The sequence below is a fragment of the Hetaerina americana genome, unplaced genomic scaffold (genome assembly GCF_022747635.1).
Source record: "Hetaerina americana unplaced genomic scaffold, ioHetAmer1.1.p SCAF_8, whole genome shotgun sequence".
NCBI lineage: Eukaryota > Metazoa > Arthropoda > Insecta > Odonata > Calopterygidae > Hetaerina > Hetaerina americana.
In genome coordinates, this window is record NW_027287427.1 from 50415408 (window position 1) to 50436410 (window position 21003).

Below are 21003 nucleotides of genomic sequence, written 5' to 3' on the forward strand. Positions count from 1 at the left end.
CTTTTTCCTTTTTATTTTCATGCATTTTATTTAGCACCATGAAAATATTTGGTTCCCCTAAAGCAGATTAATGCACCGAGATGTTAAGATGATCTGAAGGTAGAATTGGCAGATCTGACAATCAACGTAAAGAAATATATTAAATGGACAAAAATAACACAATGAATGTCCGAAGTCATTTGAAATTGAACATTTATTTTATACGAAATTATGATAATACTATTATGGCACTTGGAGGTGTTCCAAGCAGACAACCTTTGAATGATATCTTTCCCTGATATGAAGACAAATATTATTTATTTAATACATTGAAGCTGTTGTATCTGATAAATATTTCATCGCATGTCAAGACTAAAAATTCTTCAACAGCAGCATTAGAGAACCTGGGATCCCATTCAGAGGATAACACCAAGATTATGTATTTGGGTAAGTTCTTCATAACAAAGTGGAGATTAAGCCGATATTATTAATTAAATATGCACATAAGGGCCATAAATAAATGTTAATGCTACAAGAGAAGCCCACAAACTCTTTTAGATTGAGTTGCAATTGCAATTTGCAGAAGCCTGACTGCTCAAACTGGGCAAGGAGGTTGAGAGGGCTCCTAGACCCATATTAATAATTGTATTTCAGCTTTCGGGAGGCTTAAAAAGGATTTCTTAAACCAGAATATAGGGTAATAACCTCCATTTGGGGGTTAATTATTCCAGCATTGGGATATCATGCCAAAACAATTGTACACAATAACGTTGCAGTATTTATTATGAGACGTGACAAATATTATCACAGCCATTGACGTTTAGGACAGGACAACTAATTTAATGGGATGCTATTTTAATGAAATTGTTAGAATACAATTTCAAAAATTTTATCCCTGGCTTCATAAATATTAAAAGGGTCAATTGTAATCCACCTCAGAAAATGAATTACTGATCGTATCACTTTTCCACTTGAAATCAAGTGGAAAGTGCTAATATCAGTTATTCATTCATTATGTTCAACTTCCACCACATCATGCCTGAAGCCACTCAATTTGTTACCTCAGAAAAGCTTACCTATTCCATCTATAATAGATAAGAATATATTCTTGTCTGTAATCCATGGTTTTCTTGCCCTTTTCCTGTTTACAGTTCCTATTGTTTGTGGCTTTTAATATCCCTTTTTTGATATATTCCATTTTTCCTCTATAGTGACCTGCTTCTTTCCTCATTCATGATTTTCTCTACAGCCTGTTGATACTCCTTCCTTTTCAATTCTGCTAATTCTTCTACGTTCCATTTCCTAAACTGCCTTCCTTGCTTCCTCTTTTTGAAGCGAACGTTACACTTCATAATCACTAAATTATGATTCAACTCTGAATCCGCTCCTGAGAAACTGTGTGCATTGATCATTGTGTTCTTAAATTTGTGACTAATTGTAACATAGCCTAATTGATACTTTCCTGAGTCTCCCAGCACTTTCAATGTACACCTATGCCTTTTTTGATGTCTATAGCAGGTGTTGGTGATAATTAAACTGCCTCCAGCCGAACTCCATTGCTTTTCCCCATGGTTATTCTTTGTTCATATACCATAGAGTGCTACCTTAGTAATTTGTGGTTTTATGTGAGACTTCATGAATCCAACATAAGCAAGGATAATAGGTTTAAAAAATGCCATTTTTTTCTTTCTCTACATTCTCCAAACAAACTTGAAGACCCCCACCAAATTCATCCAACCGTTTTCATTTGCCTTAATAAGATTTTTGTAATCACAAACTTTTGTGGCCTTATTTCTTTTGAAAATCACCATTGGTGACAGTGTTGAACCATCTGCAGAGTTGCTAAGAGCCACAGTAGTTAGACCTTTCATGTCCTATAGTAGTAACAGAAATTCTATTGTTCCCTTCTGATTCACAGTCATAAAACTGGTCATGTCAAAACTAAAAGGAGCTCTTCCATATTCTTAAAGTGATAAAAATCCAACCCACCCAAGTTTTATCAAAGGTACACATGGAAGTTACCACATTAGCTTTTCAATGAGGTAGCAACTTTTGTTGAATGCTAGTGGAGAAGTGCAGGCTTAAATTGCCCTTCGTAAATCTGAAAACTTCTTTTTGCCATATGTACCTAAAGTTTTTTTGCCAAAAGGCCAAAGTTTTTTGTCGCACCATGTAGGGAAAAATATCACACATTTGCTTAAATTCAAGCCTCCGGAAAATCCTTTTTTAATTTTTAATGGTTATGCATTTTATCATTAAGAATAAGCATATAATTCTATAAATTTTATTTTGATTGCTAATCTTTACATTTGACTCCGAGTTTATCTTCAAATTTAGTTTGTTTATTGAACAAATGTTTTCCAATAATTCAACGATGGATTTTGATTATCAACCATTTGAATTCTGATAACACATAAATAGACTTGCCTGCCAGCAATTTGACCAACATCATGAACTGTGACTCATCCATAAAGGAACAAAAAGGCACTGCATGTTATGGTCATCAATATAAGCAGTGATTGAAAAGATTGACCAAAACTGCTTTTAAAAGAGCATAGTGCTCATGTTGCAATTGAATAGAATTTACTGATGCAAAAATACTACAGGGTGGATAATACAAAGCAACGGTAATCATCATTTTATTTGTGCAATAATGCCATTTGGTGTAGTTTCGAAGAAATTGAATGATGTTGCTGAATATAGAATCAAGGTGGCAATGGGAAAAAGCATCCACCATACTTCTTAAACATGTATCATTCTGCTTTTGAAATCGCTTCTGAAAATAATTAATCTCTTCAGTGACAGAAGAGTCAAGTGGCTGGTTGCAGTGTTGTGAATCGTGGGGCTTTCCATCACAATATTATTTAAAATATATTTGAACACATTATTCACAGGCTCCCACTAATTATAGCGACTAAATTTATAGTATTAAAATTATATTTGTTTAGAAACATACCTATTTTCTTTTAAATAACTGACTTATATCCAGGGATATATGGTATTGCATGTAACAAGCATTTTATGACAAATCAACTTGTGTTCGATAGGTCAAAGTTATACCTGTACCCCCTCAAACATTAGACACAGGCTGATTTTAGAGCACATTTTTGAGTAAAAAAAAGGGTCCTATGGGCCGGGAAATCCATTAAGAATCAAAATTTCAGTGATTTTCATGGCAAGAATTCAACAAAGACAGAAGAGTGGTAGAAGATAAACCAAATGTCACCATTAGTTTTAGCATTAAAAATACATATAAAATTAAAGGGATATAACATAAAAATATGGTTAAACATTAAAGAAATGAATTGCAACTGAGCTGAGAATTGGGATATATGAAGTTTAGTTTTTTGACTGTGATAAAGTTAAATAAAAAGTCGGTATTATAATGCTAATTTACAAGTTGCATAAATCAATTAATTTGAATATATTTACCATACCTGGTTTTGTAGGGAGTTGGCTAAATGGAATTCCTAATAATATAACCCTAACAGTTTTCTTCTGTTTTGTTATATGATTAGGAACGTTAATGTTTATAATAGAAACGAGGTGAATAATCAATAAAATTGTTTTAAAGTTTAAAAATAAATATATATTGTTTAATTCTTCTATCTGGAGAATCACTATATTCAATCACATCTTTATGTCTGAATAATTTATTTCAAACTTGTGGACTCCCAGTTTGAAAGCTACCTGCATTCAAATTTATTTTGACTCGATGAGTACAGTCAGTATTTTTTTGTGCAAGTGAAATCTACATAGAAAAATCATATTCTACTAGAGATCAAATCATGATGTGATTAAGAATTTCAATAATATTAACTTAAAATCCAAAGGAGTGTTGATTCATGAAATCTAGCAATATTATAGAATAGTCTGTTTTTTTACATGTAAATTAAAATCCATTCTTTAGTGCAGTCACTAACTTGAGTCTTTATTAATCCAGTTAAGGTCTAAGGTAGTCCATCAATTATTATGTATTACTATTGGTAGTCAAGTATTAGGTATTACTATTGGTTATGTCGTGCTTGTTTTCGGTGGCCGACTGAAAAATTTCTTTGCCCCAGCAATGAATTTATTTCCACCCTTCTCACTTGCCACGAATACCACAGTTCTATTAAATTTTCCATCCTAATTATCTCAGTTGACGGTGGTCTTCTCAAATGACTACTAATGACGAGAAACCTATTATCACGATCAGAATTATGATTAGTTTTCACCATCCCCAATTAATACATCTTTTTGCAAATGGGTTGCATGTTTGAAAATTGCTTGCAAGTTTCAAAATTCGGTCAAAATACAACCACCTTAAATTTTTCATCGAACATTACCATTTTGTAATACAGAAAATATACATTCCAGGGAATGAAAGGGGGACTTTTAGTACAGCAGAGGTTCCATATTCCTCACGTTAGTTCGATACACTTTGGCGCAAAATTGAAATTTTGGAATGTTAAATTTCCCCTAGTTGAAGTTTCAACATATTTAGGGTGAAAATCTGTAACTTGATGCATTTTTGGAAGTATCGGTGGACACATTTCTTCGAATCAATTGGACTCAACAATGCTACCTGAGCGCGCCACTAACATTTCGTAATTCAATATTTTCGTCATGAAACAATAGACCATGGGTAAGCGCCTGCCAGCAGTATACTACTGGGTTACGAGGTTTTATGTGGTGTTTATTTGTGAACATATGACTCCATGGGATCGTTGAACAAATTGTTTAAACGTGATCATTTTGCGCCAAAAATAAAATTGTGGAGTGAAATAGGGTCATTAATATGAACGATTTGAAGTTTTCCACTTTGTTGAGAGAATCTCACCCAGTTGATATGATAAATAATTGAAAATTGCCGATAAATAATGAAACAATTTAAGTTCGCAAGAGCCCTGCTTGATCGAGAGAATCTCGCCCCATTGAAATGGATAAATAATAGAAAATTGCCGATAAATAATAAAACAATTTAACATTTCGTTCGTGAAAGGCCTGCTTGATGGAGGTCGTCGAAGAAAGTTGAACTGTACGAATGTGACGAACGAAAAATATCATTACTGATAATTTCTCTGTCAATACTGGCATTCATCTCCATCGTCAAAATAATCTACTTGGCCGCAGTTATTAATGCCTTACAAGTCCAAATCGGAGATTTACCCGTAAGTAACAATCTATTGTGTGTGTTGTCATCCTGCTGCTATGCATATGTCCCGAATCCACGAAAGTGCCCGAAGCTCTTGGTATCTTATAATAAGTTTTCTAAAATGTTCTGATTAGTATATGCGTGCCAAGGCCGAGCTCGTTCCATTTTGCCTTCGGTTCGAACAAATCTTTTTTTGACTGCGATATAGGTAGTAGTAACTCTTAGACCTTAACGAAGTGGATTTTTAGCGGGTATTTTTGACAGTCCTCTTTTCACCCAAAAATAATGGTCGTAGTGCCAGGAGAAGTATTTGGTCGCTTCCCCATGTTCTGTAAACTATCATTTTCATATATTTGTTATTCTGAAATGTGTGGCCAGTAAATCATTCACTATCTTGAAAAGCAGTAACTTAGGAAAGAGGGAATAGGAAAAATACGTAAGGCGAAGAACAGGCTGTCACATTAGTTGAAAGTACTCGAGACACATTCTGGTAACGATTGGATTGGCTATTGGATCATCATTCCCCAGATAGCGTTATTAACATACAGCAATAATATTTGAATAATTAAGTGAATATGAATACTTATCCAATATTACTTTCTAATTGTTAGCTCAGCGATTTTTCGTATACCCATCATAAGGTTCCGACCATGTGTACCAGGCGTCTTGAAATGGATTTTGCAATCATTTTCTGCACCATAGCTTTCCTTCCTTCGTTTGTTGCAATACCATCTCAAAAGCTAATCCCCCTTGTTAATTTATTTATAACAGTCGATGTAATAATTTTAGTTTGAACTGTAATGTATAAGCCATTGAATCCTTTATACGGTTCTTTTTGACATCTTAATTATTAACTCCTCAACTCCTTGTCTTACACAATAGTAGTGATTATAACCAGCCATCTTAAGGAATCATTTAAAGTTTTTATAAGGGTTAGGACATTTTATAAAATTTTGTTTCTATTGATTCACTTTCAATGTCAGAAATATTTGGGGATTGGATGCCAACTGATTACACTCTTTGCATTATGTTTCCACAATGCTGCCTGGCTGCCGATTTGCATATTAAGAAGTAGTATGTATGTCATTTTAAGTTCAGTTGTGTGATTAAATGCTTGTAGTGATTGGAATGTGAAGATTTAACCATGCATGAAAAATTGCAAATGTTGTCGTTGAAAATATCCCAAATAATGTGTCATGCTTTTATGAGTAAGTGATGTACAAGCAGAGTATCTGTGAGTGTCCTTATTAGCTGAGAATTACCTATACTTGGCTCATTTTCCCCTCGATTTGTTTTTCCACAGATCGCCTAATGGACAGGCTACCTGAAATTTTCTAAATGCTCTAAGAAGTTGCTAGAGTCATGGAATTCAAAGTTGTGTAATGAAATGGCATGGGTGCCGTATGTATTCTGAAAACAAGCAATAAGTGTCCTGGAGTGTGTGTGTCACGAAGGTTATTATTACATTTTTATGAACTTATGTAGATATATACATGTATGTTTCGGTAGGAGTTTCACACTTGACACCTGGACCATTTTAGCTGCCTTGGGATTAATTTTACTTAAATGAAGTTAAAGAATTGCCCAAGGACAGTGAGAAGAAGACCTCATCATGGCCATATAAAAATTGGTGCGTAATAATTAGTTTGGTGGTTATGGGTAGCAAACGTGTCCCGTATTCACGATTATGCCGAAAAAAAGAAAAAAGCTTTTATAGAAATAAGAATTGTGAGAAAGGTTTAAGAAGGAAGAAGGATATTGTTACCTCATCATCATTGAAAGACTTGGACTTTGGTGAAGCCCAAAATCAGGCTGTGGAAGTGGGTAATGCATCCCATGGTGCCCCTGAACTCTCCATAGTTGCTGGCACCATGTGCACCAAAAATGAATATCATGTGACCGGTAGGAGAATTGTGGATATTGCAATGTGGTTCAAGCAAATTGCAAATCTGGAAAATCACAGCCAGCTGGGCTGTCGGTTTTCTGACTTTGAGGTCATATCTGAAAAATTGGAGGGGCTTAGGTCCAGCTTTACAGTGAAATGTAAAACATGTCATTGTCAGTCAGTAGTTTGGACAGATGACCCGGAAAAAGCAGGTGGAAAAATGGACATAAACTTGGGTGCAACGTCAGGCATTCTTTCGATTGGGGGAGACTGTTCCCAGTTGAATGAATTGTGCGAGAGTTTTAATGTGCCATGCATGACAAAAAAGGCATTCAAAAGGTATAAGGAATGCCTCAGTACTGTAGTTTTTGAGGCTGGTATTAATGAAACGGAAGCTGTTTCTTCAGAAGAGGTGCACTCAGGAAGAAATTGCGGAGTTCCAAGTATCCCAATGACTAGCAACCAATCTAGTAGCTGGGAGAAGGAACTATTGCCTACCAAGGACTCCTCATCTGGTCTGGTAAGCATAAGGGTCTGAGTACACACACTTTTAAAAACAAGTACATTTTTCCACTTTTCCTTGGCACCAATTATTATTTCTATATTATAAAATTTAATAAATTATAATTTACTATAAAACTTCTTTAATTTTCCTGAAAAGTTGAAGGATCCATGCTGCTACAGCCCTGAGTGCAGTTCTTATAAGATTTACAGTTAAGCTATCTTACGGATTCAGTGTTATATGTAGGCATTGTAAAGCAGATACATAGTTCAACTTGGTCTTATCCCCATGTGTTACTGTGCTTAAGTTAACATTTTTATTGTCTTGCTCATAATGAATTTCAGATGTACTGGGGAAAGGTGTGATTAGAAGCCAAATATGTTAAGTAAGAGTAAAAATTTATTTATTGAACGACTTTTTTATTGGGGTGAGATTGAGACCCAATAGTCCCTTCTTCCATCTAACCTTCATACATACATACACAAAAGGCAATTACAAATATCCAAGCCCTAGGTGGAGGAAAACCCACCTAGGTGGGAGTCGAACCCATGACCGGGGTTGGCAGGCAAGGATGTTACCCCATTGCCTCTGGGGCTGGCAGTGGTCCCTAGATAGAGGAGACTTGGGGTAATGCTGGGAGGAAAAACAAGGGTGGCTATTAAGGGAAAAATGGTTTGAGAAAAGAGTTTGTCTTCATCCATAGGAGGAGGGTGGACCTCCGAAAGTAAAAGAAAAAGTAGTGTTCATTTGGTTTCTTATGTGGGGGTTCCGTCTCCTTTCCAACTTATGCATTCCATGCCTGTATACTTCCCATCCTCTTTACCTCATCATCTGTGCTTAATACTAAAGAGCTTCCGTGATTTCCCAACCCCCCACCAGCTATTAGCCCCAATACTCTCGGACCATCAGCTGAATTTTCTTTTCCTTCTCAAATCTCTCAAAACTTAAATCATTCGTTGTTCAAACAGCTTCCAAATATCAATCCTTACGTAAATTGAAATATAGCCAAAAGGTGGTGCACTCATGCTTTTAAGATATGATGGAGAATGTAAGTCATTCATCTTCCAGGTTCAGTTTATTGGTCTTGGTGAATACGAGGTTTGTTCAATAACTCCTTAGAAAATCCAAGAGATGGCTTTTGTCGTGTCAAAAAAGGTTTGCTTTTAGTAAGCCCCATCTCTCACTAGAATGCTAGTGTAGCTTCAGCTATATCCACTATGTGATTTCGTTTTCATAGTTGATTGGAGCAACAAACTTCTGTTTCTTTAGAAAAATGAAAAATAATGAGTTTTATGTGGTGATTAAAAACTTCTATTTAAAAGTTTTAGCACAGAAATATATCAAAGCCAGGTTTAATGAAGTTAATGACACATCCGGTCCTGTATTTGTGATTATTAAAAATTGAATAAATGAGTTTAAATATTACATTACCTTCACAAATGATGAACATTGTTCGCTATGTGCAGTGGAGGTGGCTTCCTCCAAAATGATTGTCAAAATCCATGATATGGTTTTGTGTGATGGAAGAATCAAAGTTTGGGAAACAGCTAAGGCTACAGGTATATCACAAGATACAGCTTTTTCAATTTTGTACAAAAAATTGACATGTGGAAAAAATCTCAGCAAGGTGGGTGATGCGTTTGCTTTCTGTTGAGAATAAACGCAACTGTGTGGTTGATTTGGAGGCTGGTTTGATGCTTTTCCATCACAATCCAGGTGAGGTTCTGCATCGATACATAACTGTGGGGGAAACATTGATACATACATTACTACTTTCAAGAGACAAAAAAAGAGTCAAAACAGTCGGTTTCTTAAGGGGAGTTGGCTCCATAGAAGCCAAAGACATTGAAATCGGCCAACGGGATGATGGCCACAGTTTTTTGGGATGCATGTGGGATAATCTGAATCGATTACTCACAAAAAGGAAAAACGATAACTGGAGAGTATTCTGTATGGTTGCATTGGTTGAACGAAGAAAACAAGTCAACAACGTCCTCATTTTTTTAAGAAAAAAATTTTCCTCCTATCAAGACGATACATGGGTGTACACCTGCGTCTTCTCAATGGCAAAAATGATGGAATTAAAGTTCGAATTATTACAAAATCAACCATATTAACAATATTTGGCCCCCAGTGACATTTTTTATTTCCATAATTAAAAAAATGGCTTGACAGAAAACGATTCATGAAAAATGAAGAGGTCATCCCCAATGCAGATGCCTATTTTGAGGACCCTCCTAAATCTCCTATTTGGGTGGCTTAAAAAAGTAGGAGAATCACTGGGAAAAGTCCATCAAGCTAAAAGGATATTATGTTGAATACTAAAAAACATTATCCAAAATAATTTGTTTTTCTTTTTTTTTCTTGTGGACCTATGGAAGAACCCGCATATATTGAAGAGTTTGGAGGAAGGCTGATGTAAATAAAGTGGATATTTGGGTCCAAATGTTTTGAGCACTATTTTGATGCTTGTTTTTATTATTACAATGCCCCCTAATAATTTAAGAGAAGACAATGTAATTTTTTGGGACACATCATCAAAAATGTAAAATTGGTTTGCTTGGAGCTTTTCTGAAGCCACCTTTGTGGCTCAACTTTCCTCCATAATCCCAATTCTTTTGGCCTGGGTGGCGGCCGGCCTCGGTGGCGGCGGAGTAACGTCCTCGCCTACCAACCCAGAGGTTGTGGGTTCGATTCCCACCTAGGTGGATTTCCCTCCATCTATGGCTTGGTTGTATGTGATTGTCGTCAAATGTCTGTAATGTAGGGTTAGGTGGAAGAAGGGACTATTAGTCCCAACCTCGCCCAGTTAAGTCGATAAATAAAATAAATAAATAAATTCTTTCCTCCATCTCAGTCTTATGACATCACTTTTATGCTTCCTGCTGTTTGAGCATTGTTAATAAGATGTGTTGTCATGGAGTTAAAAAGTATAGCTTTTCGGTTTATCATCTGTCTTTGCCCAATTCCAGGGTTCTTTGTTCTAGTGCCTGCGACAGAACTATCTAATTTTGGAGTTTTAACAATATGAGAAGCCAACTGGTACACTAAGACATCAGAAAACGTTAAACTCTTTTTAAGAAAATATTAATTTTTGACAGGATTCAGATGCCCCTTCTGTGGCTGAGCCTATCCAAGTGTTTGTGGATATACCAATTGCTGTGCTGGAATCTTCAGCAAATGTCACAGAGGAAGTGGATCCACTTGAGGATGTAACAGGGCCACTAAAAGGTATGTGGAAGCCTAAGGGCAAGCGGCCAACAGAACGAGAAGGAAGCACATTTCATCAAGACAGAGGGAGTGGAGGCTGTATGGTGAGTTTCCCTGATAGCTATGGGCTCATATGCATTTACTTAATTAAAGGAAAATATTCACATTTGATTGCTTGAAACATTTTATATTGATACTTGAATAATTTAGAATAATTTTGCTGTTTGGAAATGAATGATCCAGAAAATTAAATAAACGGTATGGAATTAGGCAATAATCATATTTCCTGGCACATTAGCCACACTGATTTTTCAGGTTAGGATTTCAAAAAAATCCTTGGATCAGGCTGAAAAGGTCAAAGTATTTAAATGTGAATGCTTTATACAAAGACAATTGAATTGTTAAATAAAAATATTAGGTACTATGTAAACAGTTATTAATGGTAGAATCCCTGGCATTCATCACCACTGCAGCTTAAATCATATTTTGAAACACTTGATAAATGGAACAGTTATTTAAATATAAATAAATTCAAAATATGATAACGCATTCTGTGCTGCAAAAAATAAATGATGTACAAGATTTAGTCAAAGAAAATTATGTAAAAATTTGTTGGGATCATAAATCATCTTTGCTTCTATTGGGGAATGAGTCACCCTGGAATGCAAATTAAATTTGTTAGAAATAAAAACGAATTGAAATAATTGGTTTTTTGATGATAAATTCCTAATATTTTTTTTTGTAGAAAGCTGTCTAAGAGACAATGTTTTTGTCAACATTTTATTCACATAAAACTTCAAGAAGAAGACCCATCTCATCATAATAAAACCTTGTTGCGACAGTACAAAACTACAATAGTAAAGATAATTATATGCTTTATTAATTACCGGGGCCTTTCTAAAAGTTTTTAATTTCACAAAATAAAAAGTTGTCAGTAGTATTTGAAGTTTTAATTGAAACATGTTTGTACTATCCTTACTCACCTATTATTGTTTCCTTCACATTCATTAGCCCTGAGACTTCCATATTCTCTTCACGGCAAGTAAATACATAATAACTTTACATAACAAAGAATACCTTTATAACTAAAAAACAAACAATAGCTTTACTATGCAACAAATAAGCTATTAACTATCTACTCTGCATTATTTAAATTGAGAATCATATGAGTAGTATGAATACATATCAGCAATCCTTTGTCAATATTTGTCCATCGTCAGTAATTTGTTTTTTCCCAACTACATGATTGGTTTGGCATGATTGGTTATGTATTCCTGTAAAACTATATTTCCACCCTGATAAAAATGGCTATAAACGGAAATAATTGTACTTTCCATTGCTAAAAACCAAGAATGAATCACAAGGAATGAAAAAAGAAAGTCTCAGAATATGAACATTTAAATCATGGCCGTACCCATATTTTCCATGTATTTCTTGTTAACTGTGTTTTTCGATCATCCATGCTCTGTCATTCACCAATTAGCATGAATAATTGAGAGTTTACTGTACTTCTTTTTGCGCCATTGATGTTCCTAGCATTTTCTAAACATGGTCAGGGAAAATTACTGAGACCTTATCACCAATGATGTTGTCATCAATAGTGTCACCTTTTGGTTTATCCATTTGGGAAGCAATCATTCAGCATCTTTGAGAATACATAACTATTGTGTAGATTCTTGTCACTCCCTTTGAAGTATCTTATCTCCTCAATTTTGTCCATGAGGAAAGTGCGAATCATTGACATGAAGGGGGATTGGAATAGTGCAGTGGTTAACGTACTGGCTTCTCACTGAAAGGACCCGGGTTTGAATTCTGGAGATGGCAGATCTTTTTCAGTGGTATCCCGATCCCTACTTGAGGTGCTTTATGGAGAGCACTTTGAGTGAGTACACCATCCGTCAGATGGGACGTTAAACTGTGGACCCCCTCGCACCTTTTGATAAGTGTAGGCCAATGCCGACACCAGGTTTCTCTCCACCCTTCCTCTTTTCCCGTCCATCTCTAATGGTGCAAATGACAGCTGTCGGTGGCCTCCTTCAAAAACTACTAATAACTTGATTCAAAGAACTGCGGGAGATACTGTGACAGTAACTTTTGACATCCCCTAATATGAATTAAAATACAATAATTTCAAAGTGTAAAAATCATTGGAGGTGAATTATTTTTACACTTTGAAATTGTTGAAAGGAAAATGCAAATCATTGATGTCGCCTGATTGTATGCACATGCTAGGTCTGCCACACTAACACTTAGTTGTTGCTTCTCAGTGATTTTAGTTTTCATTTCTGCAGTTATTTTTTTTCTCTTATGGCTGTCTATTCATGTTTATGGTTTTATATTTGCAGGATGTCTCTGAGCCATCAAACCAGTCACATGAATTCATAGCATACTCCCTGCAAAGTGATGTTGTTATCTCCGATGAAGATGGAGATGAGGTGTCAACTCTTCCATTGCAATCTTTCTGCTGCAATATCGAGGATTGCCACATAATATTTGATAGTTTGGATGAATTGAACAGTCACCAGAGATCTTGCCATTTGTCTGTTGGTGTAGCACATCCGTTTGGTTTGAGGAAGATTTGGCCCACCAATGTTCAAGAAGGCATCACTATGGTGTCACTGTCGGAGACAATAAGCGGCCAAGTAAACTGTGGAGCTTCATTAGGAGATAGTCGATTGAAGCCTAGCAAGACGAAGAATACAATGGGATATGCAAACACTGATTCAACGACAATCTCTGTTGACAAAACAATTCTCAGAGAAGCACAGGGTAATGTTGAATATGCTCATGATGTTAGGGATGCAAACACTACTGCCTTATCTAGTGATGGTTCGTGCCATCTTGAGGCTCCAATTAATGCAGGAGTGATTGTGAAGATGGAAAATGATCCTGAATATGTTAGTGATCATTCCCAGAGTGTTGAAAACATTTTGCCAGACTCTGATGCTCTCACTGATGCTAGAGTTGTGGTGAAGGTGGAGAGTGCTGATGTGGAAGAGAATGACCTTTGTGTGGACAGGAAATTCTTCTGTGATCATTGCTCACTGGGCTTTAAAGAAGAATCTTCTTTGAGGAAGCATGTGTTCGAGAAACATGTAAAGGTAAGGCCACGCTCATTCATCCCGTATTATATATTGTCACTTCTTTTTCCTTCTGCATGTGTTAATATCATTATTCATTTGGTACTATTATGCTGCACCAATTACATGATCACTGAGTTTGGGTAATTACAAGCGACTGTTAATTAATGATTATTTCAAAATAGTTTCATTCATTAATGTTGAATCCCTCTCCCATAAATTTCATTTGAAGGTAAATGGTTGTGATGCCTTATTAATAATAATGTAAAACCCACTGGGCATGTTTATCCATGTGCATTGCTGTTTATTTTGTTGGTGGGTGACCAGGGCTGGGTATAGATTAAGCAGGTCACCACTCTTGGGCATAGATATGCTCATATTTTAACCATTCTGGTGGCTAGTGAGATCTCTATTCACAGTCCAAGTATTGTCTACTGTGATTGTGCTCCTAGGGCATGCATAGATGACATAGATTGGTAAGTTGCATGCATTGGATACACATTGGCTGTACAATAGAAATGAACTTAAAAGTTTTATTGGTTGTTGTACAGCTCATTTTTTTCAGTGTAGTAAAATAATTTGCTGAGTGACAGAAAAGAATGTGGTTCATATAAATAAACACGTAATGGGAGGTAAGATTGTGAGGGGGAAGGAAGAGGTATGTGTTTTGTCTATTGAGACCAATCAACTTCCAAGAAGTTTTTCTTCTTGTCTGTTGTTTTGAGAGGATATTGGCAATGGGGGTAGGGGTATGCCTGAAATGGTTTAAAGAGATGGCATAATACAGAGGTGGGAAGGAGATGTTTCAGAAAAACCATTTCATGTCTGGTAGAAGTTGTGAGGCTCTTGATAGTAAAATATTGAGGTATAGGAGGGAGGGAAAGGTTTCCAAGCATATATTCATTGCAGAGTTTGACATTTTTTCCACTCTGTGTAATATTTTCAGTCCATCCATTTTCCAATCTTTTCTCCCTCTATGTGGGACTTGGTAGTAAGTTGATTTGAGATCTGTCTCTCTGAAACACTTTTCATTCATACTTGTTTGTTTGGTAAAGTACATACATATCTACCTTTTGTCCTTTTTACATCATGCTACATATTTTCCTTAGTCAGGGTATCTTTTCTTGAGAAATTATGTCCCAATTATCTTTACCACTATTTAAGTGTTTGTATAGGTTCAGAGAGGCGAAACACTGATGTATGGTGGTTGTATAATTTACAAGCAAGCGTTCATGATAGATAATGAAAAATGGAATTTTCAATCATTTAGGATTTATTGATAGTTATAGTTAAATTAGGATTTATTAAGGGTTGTTAGGTTTTGTTTTTGGTGTTATTTTGGTGATTACTTGGTCAATTAGTTATTTTGGGGAACAATAGCATGCAGAATCATTTTTTACTGTTGGTAATTTACTAAAGCTTTTATTTTGTGTGTGATATTTATCAGTAAATAGATCATGGAGTGGAAGGTTGCATACTCTGGGAATCTGAGGTGTTGTTGGTGAGAAGAGGGTGATGAAATTACTCAACCCGAATTTGTTGCCATTATGGATGTTCAAGTCTTTGTTATTTTCACTATATATGTGTACCAATAAAAATCTAGTGAATTATATTCATCTGAAAAAATTTTATTGACCGGAAATTTCTTAACTGATTGCGTATAAGCTTTCCTCCATCAGAAATTCCTATGCAATAAAAAGTTCAAGTTGTGTTGATTAATGTATGTAATATCAAGCATGGAAGATTTTGACATCTGATAACATACTCTTTCAAAAAGAGCCCAAACATTTGTTGGAATAGCGGTATTTTTTCTTCAGTAGCTCTTGGATGGTACTATTTTTATCATAAATACCTTCAGAAAATTAACTTTTAATAGCCCCATCTGTTATTGTAGTAAATCATTCAAACACTTAGCACTATATCTGCATCAGCAAAATTTGATGATTTACATTTAACTGTGACCCCCAGACCCCTAGTGGTGTGTATGAGACAGCCTGTCACAAATCCAAGTAATGTTATATTTTGTATATTGGTGCTCAAGAGGGGAGCTGCATGTGACTTCAAAAAACACATCAGTCTTCTACCATACATGTCAATTTCAATTTCATAGGGCTTAGTTGGATGTTAGTCTTATTTTTACGGTTAAAACCAAACCTGGGGGGGGATTGGGATGGTTTATAAAAATGTTTGTATGTATCAATCAATTAATAAGGTGTTAAGTCAGTATCACAAAATGATTTTTCACGCACAAAATCAGGGATCATTTCAGCAATATTTCATTAGAGATGGAGGCAATGATAACTCAAGCTATCAGTTTTCCCCTTTGCACTCATTTTACTGTTCTTATCCATGTCATCTCCCTCAGGGCGCAGTCATTGTTTTAGGTGTTGGTACTGAATTTGATACCAATATTGAATATGCAATTTACCATTGAAGGTTATTTTTGATTTGTGTAGTTGGAGTTGTAGAAAACAGAGCAACAATATTAATGTATAATTTTGTAATTAAAATTTTAAGTAAAGTTAAGTGCCTGGTAAGGTCATATGTTGACACAATCCCGATTTTGAATTCAAAAAAGTGCAGTTGCTACCCAATACTTACTCCTGGTGTATTTTCGAGCATATCCAAATATCATATTTCCATTGTATATTAATACGTTGAGTTGAATGATCATCTTTTATGGGACACCAAGCCAATATATTCTGCTGAAAAGATGTCGTGTGACCTTGGACTGATATGAAGATTTTTATGTGAGATCAGTAGGGGAAAAAAAGAAAATCTTCAAAACCTGAGACATGAATAGGAATCTTTATCATTGCCAATTACCCTGATGATGATGATAGTACCTACCACATGGTACTTTGAAGCTATCATTTGCTCTGCTCTCCCAAATTTTTAAGTGAAAAATGAAAAAGTGTGCTTAGTGTAAATTAGTAGGTTATTGTCCTAACCACACGCTTAATATTCCCTGCTAAACTAGTTTTTGCTGTGGTAAATAATGATTTTTTAAGCAATTTATCGATGTAAACCATGCATATTTGAGATATTCATTGAATAATAATAAAGAAATATTTCTTTTAATTTGCAGCGTAATGGAGTGTATCTTTGCGATGACAAAGGCAGACAGAGAGTTGAAGCTGATGGAAATATGGACTCTCGCATTACATCCAGAGGTGTGCACAATGGGCTACTTGCTCATGAGGACCATGGGAGGGGATACTTAGGAAACACTCCTCAGTTGGAGAAAGTCTCTTTTGACTGTGATGTCTGTGGTAGACTGTTTGAGGTAGTTGGAGATGCTCAACTTGAGGGCAACAGAGGTGGGAAATCTCGCATCTGCAAATCTTGTGTTGTGAAATTCAAGCCCACAGTGGGTGTAAGTGATCAGAATAAGGGTCCTATCCGTCACCAGTGCCTTACGTGTGGCCTGACCTATTCTATGAAGAGTTCATTGAAGCGCCATTTGAGGACACACACAGGAGAGCGCCCATATGTGTGCAAGGTCTGTGGTCGAACGTACACTAGGAATGAGTATCTCAGGGACCACATGAAGTTGCATAATTCAAAGAAAGAGAATGGGTCAAGCAGTTGATTGAGAGAGTTTTGTCATAATTTGGAAATGTAAATGACACAGTGATGCGGAAACAGTACTTTTCCAAATATTGCTTGGCAAAAATTGCTATCCAACTCATTTTAGTGGAGCAGCATCAAATTTTCCTCTGAATTTGGAAGCACAAATTATAAAATCTGGTGGTTTTGCTTCTTGGAGACTTGTTGATAAGTATAGACTTCGGGCTAATCAAGGAATTTTCAGCCACCATAAGTGTCATCAAAACTAAAAGTGATGTAACTAGGAAAAAGAGCAGTCATTTGGAAAAATTATTCTGGCTGTAGCTATTACCTTTTTAAAATATAAAGCAGACCAGGCCCGGCTTTGTGCTTGAAACTAATCGAGCAGCTCCAGTATTAGAAGGCTGGGGGTACACCTCTGAGAGTGGCCATTTGAACTCAATATAGTCATGTGTACTCTTTCAGATGTACATGGTATGAGATAGCGTGATTATTTATTCTTTGTAACATTTCATGGAAACCTCACAAAGGAGCAAATTCATGGATATTGTGCCTGCATGTCAGTTGCCTGTGGTAGCCTGTCAGATGCCATGATCTCAAAACAATTGGGTAAATTATAACCTTTGGTTGCCATCATTTTCACAGTTGGACTCACTTAAGCTATTAACATGGTTATTTATTGGGAAAGAGGTGAAAAGTTGCCTAAATGATTCCTCTGTGTGTATATTTCATAGCAAAAATGTTTTTCTGTTTAACTTTGATTTAAAATTATCTGATAATCCTTGATTATAAAACAGCATATTGTAATCATGTTCATTTAAATTTTTGCTGATTAAAAACCAAACAGTTCAAAAATCTACAGTTTATCTGATTTGTGTTATCCAGTATGGGATATTATCATGAGAGTTTCTCGGAGGTACTTCCTGTGTTTAGGTAAAATAGACTGAATACGAGTGTGCTCCCAGAAGTACCCGGCCTGACCTAGAGATGGCGGTAATTGTTTGAAAAATATCACTGTATTAGAAAGTACTCAATCTAGAAAGCATATGATTCAAGTTCGATGATGTCATGTTGTTTAGTATTTGTTTGGCAGCCATCGATGATGAACTTTTTCAGTGAATATGTGAAAATGGAGAAAATTGGTTATCGTTATGTGATACTATACTTTTATTTGAAAGGCCTCAATCCAACCAATAGGGGATCGAGATGTTGCGGTGGCTATCGTACTGCCTTTCCACCTAGAGGGACCGGGTTCAAATCGAAGTGGTGCTGAATGTTTTTCAGTGGTATGTTAATCCCTAATTAAGGTGTTTGTGGAGGGCACATCAAGTGAGTACGCCATTCATTGGATGGGATGTTAAGCTGCGGACCCCTTGGCGCCTTTTGTAAAGAGTAGGCCAGGTTTCTCTTTACCCTTCATCCTTTCCTGTCCATCCCTAATGGTGCAAATTACCTTAGCTGTCGGTCGCCTTACCTAAATACTTCCCCAACCAATACAAAGCTGAACCTGATTCTACTCTGGGTGAATCTGCTCCTTCGTTTACAACAGTAAAATATTTGTTAGCAGTGTTTTAATGAGGCCGTACGAGCGGTCAAAATGAGCATCGCATTGGTCGACCAAATGAGGTGGCGACTCCAGAAACGGTGAAGAAAATCTACAAAAAGATACTGGATGTTTGTTGACTGAAAGTGCACAAGCTAGCAAACAAAGTAAGCATTTCAAAAAGTTTGGTACATTGCATATTAACTGAAAATTTGGACATGAGAAAGCTCTGTGCAAGATGGGTGCTCACCCTCTAGCAAAACCAGTGTCGTGAAGATGTTTCAAATCAGTGTTTAGTGAAGTTTCACAGCAACAAAGCAGAATTTTTGGCCCGTTTCATAATCATGAATAAAACATGGGTCCATTACTTCACACCCAAAACAAAAGAACAATCAAAACAATGGATTCAAAAGGGAGAACTGGCTCGGAAGAAGGCGAAGACCGTTTCATCTGCAGGCAAGGTCATGGCATCGGTTTTTTGGGATGTGCATGGGATAATTTTCATTTCTATCTTGAAAAAGGAAAAACTATCAATGGTGAATATTATGCGAACTTTTTGCAACGTTTGAGCGAAGAAAGCTAGCAAATGTGGCTGCATTTGGCTGATAAGAAAGTGTTGTTTCATCAAGACAATGTACCAGCTCACAAATCCGTCATTGCAATGGCCAAAATTCATGAATTAAAGTTTGAATTGCTACCTAATGCACCCTATTCCTCAAATTTAGCCTCTCGGATTATTTTCTGTTCGCAAAACCTGAATAAATGGCTCGGTGGTCAAAGATTTTCCCATTGTGAAGACGTGATGTCGACAGTTAATGGCTATTTTGAGGAGCAAGACAGTTATTATTATAAAAAGGGTTATATATTATTATAAAAACTTATTGAACATCACTGGAAAAGTATATGGAGCTGAAAGGAGATTATTTAAAAAATAAATAATTTTTTTCCAGAATTTTTGTGTTTTCTTTGTTGGACAGGTACTTCTGGGATTACCCTCATTTATACGTATTAATATATAAAAAAACCATAAACACAGTAATAAACCCAAAGGTCAGTTTGGTGGATGATGATAGAGTTCACCCAGTACTAAGCCTGAATGTGTGTGAAAGTCACACATCAGGGTAGGGGGGCCAGTTCCTTTCCCTGCACCACTGGTTTTCCAGGAAGATCTGGCGCCCTAAAAATCACATAACTTGGGTGGAGCTGCAGGTGCTTAGAGAGGCTTACCTGGGAATCGAATCAGGGCCCCACGGTTAGTGGTCCAATGCTCTACCCCTGGCCTACCACAACCCAAATATAATATATATAAGTTAAACGGGGAAGCAAGATAGTGCTAGCCAAGAGAAACACATAAAAATGAAAGGTATTCCAATTTATTGGTGGCCAAACCACCCTCTGGGGAAAGAAGGAACTGACCATGTGTATATACAATAGTATATATATATATACACACACGAGGGTCATCCGGAAAGTAGTACCCGTTCGTGAAATAAAGAGACAAAAGTAAATATTAACAAACATAAAAAATTTTATTTGAAAGAGGATACTTTAAACTACTTCTCAACATAATCTCCAAGCAAATTAAGGCATTTGTCATAACGTGTGACAAGTTTCTGTATTCCTGCTGCATAGTCCTTCGCCGCCAGCTCATTGAGATACGCGAGGGACCCATCTTGCACAAATTTTTGCATAATGCAGATGGTGTTTAACAATTTCATGAACAATTGTTCGAGAAACATTGGGAAAATGCTCACAGATGTCATCAATTGTGACGCGCCGATCGTTCCTCACGAATTCGTCAACTGAGCTCACCAGTTGGTCTGTAATGACAGACGGTCTCCCCGAACGCTCATCGTCGTGTGTGTTCCCCCTCCCCATGTTGAAGTTGCGACACCACCGCCGAACAGACGACTCGTCCATTACATTGTCTCCATACACCTCCTTTAATTGGCGATGAATATCACATGGGCGAACGTTTCTTGCATTGAGGAATTTAATCACTGCCCTCACTTCACAACTGGCGGCGTTCTCAATTTTTTTAAACATTGTAAACAATCACAGAAACAACACAGGCAATGCTAGCGTCACGCAACTTGG

General features: G+C 36.4%; 1 protein-coding gene across 2 annotated transcripts; it reads left to right on the forward strand.

Annotated features, from left to right (window-relative positions):
• Positions 1 to 400: 400 nt before the first annotated feature.
• LOC139697744 (uncharacterized) lies at positions 401 to 19816 on the forward strand. 2 transcript variants are annotated; one of them, XM_071596571.1, is made up of 5 exons: positions 401 to 426; positions 6420 to 7521; positions 10605 to 10817; positions 13059 to 13814; positions 16882 to 19816. In XM_071596571.1, exons 2-5 carry the CDS (start codon positions 6772 to 6774, stop codon positions 17383 to 17385), a joined length of 2223 nt encoding a protein of 740 aa, XP_071452672.1. In that variant the 5' UTR covers positions 401 to 426; positions 6420 to 6771; the 3' UTR covers positions 17386 to 19816. The 2 variants fall into 2 exon arrangements, with proteins under 2 accessions (XP_071452672.1, XP_071452671.1); XM_071596570.1 differs by lacking the exon at positions 401 to 426 and adding an exon at positions 4693 to 5132.
• The last annotated feature ends 1187 nt before the right edge of the window (positions 19817 to 21003 follow it).

Coding starts and splice junctions, on each gene's coding strand:
- LOC139697744 (XM_071596571.1), top strand. CDS start 6,772: ATGGGTAGCAAACGTGTCCCGTATTCACGATTATGCCGAAAAAAAGAA. Junction 10,818..13,058: donor GAGGGAGTGGAGGCTGTATG/GTGAGTTTCCCT, acceptor TTATATTTGCAG/GATGTCTCTGAGCCATCAAA. Junction 13,815..16,881: donor TGTTCGAGAAACATGTAAAG/GTAAGGCCACGC, acceptor TTTAATTTGCAG/CGTAATGGAGTGTATCTTTG.